The sequence below is a fragment of the Lottia gigantea genome, assembly GCF_000327385.1.
Source record: "Lottia gigantea unplaced genomic scaffold LOTGIsca_243, whole genome shotgun sequence".
NCBI classification, from domain to species: Eukaryota; Metazoa; Mollusca; class Gastropoda; family Lottiidae; genus Lottia; species Lottia gigantea.
The window spans coordinates 92,860-93,770 of record NW_008708717.1 but is presented as its reverse complement, the minus strand read 5'-3'; the positions used below and the strand labels follow the sequence as shown (position 1 = coordinate 93,770).

Genomic DNA, 911 nt, shown 5'->3' with positions numbered 1-911 from the left:
TACCCAGATCAGGAAGGCTGTCACGACCAGACTAATGACTACAGACCCTGACATGGCTCCTGATCTGGGTAAGCAGATGAAACACTCTGTCAAGACCCAGAGGCAAAATTACCAACAGGGGTTGTCTGATGCCAGGGTGTCACAAATAAGCCGAACAATCAGGGAGCGTTTGACGGGGAAAGCGACTGTGACAATAACAAGGGAACCGTCCCTTCCTCCCTCGACATCGACCTCGACTTCCACGCCTTCTGAGGACATTGGCCCAGAGGATGATCCTGTTTTGCTGCACCGAAGTCATCCCCAGTGGGCCGACTCTAGTTTAGACTCCCCAGCTAGGGCAAATTTAATAAGAATGGCTCCCGAAGAGGACAGCCCCCTTGTTCAGCGAATCAAGAAAAGGAAGTTGATATTGTCCTCGGATTCCGAAGAGGGAGAGGCTCCTTTTTTTACTAGTGATGCCACACCTGAAATATTTCAGAGTTCCCCCTCACCGACACGGCAATTCGCATTTTTTTCACCACTGACAGCGCCCTCACCCTCCTCGGCACCCACTCAACCACCTTCTCCTTCTCCTTGCTCCTCCTCTGCTCCAACCTCTCAATTCTTGGATCCAACACTAAGACGTGCTGTTACACAGAAGGCCTCACCTGTTTTTGATGGACATAAGGTTAGTGGCAGGAAACGGATGAGCATGGAAGAAGAGGACATTGTCCGACAATATTTTGGTGATTTTTTAAATGGCAAATACCCTATCTTTGCCAAAAACGTCAGTTTACACAAGAAACAAACATGGTTTTTTGGACACCATTTGCAATAAACAAATTTTTGATTTATTTCTCAGCCAAAAATCAACTTAGAGATGCGACAATTGCACTCTCACTTGCATTTTAACGAGCCCCATCATCTAATAA

At 47.0% G+C, this 911-nt stretch overlaps 1 protein-coding gene across 1 annotated transcript; it reads left to right on the top strand.

Moving 5' to 3' along the window:
* Positions 1-52: 52 nt before the first annotated feature.
* On the top strand, positions 53-817 carry LOTGIDRAFT_175125 (hypothetical protein; the record flags this gene model as incomplete). The annotated part of the gene is made up of 1 exon (XM_009055467.1): positions 53-817. The coding sequence occupies one exon, from the start codon at positions 53-55 to the stop codon at positions 815-817; it is 765 nt and encodes a 254-aa protein (XP_009053715.1).
* Positions 818-911: the final 94 nt, after the last annotated feature.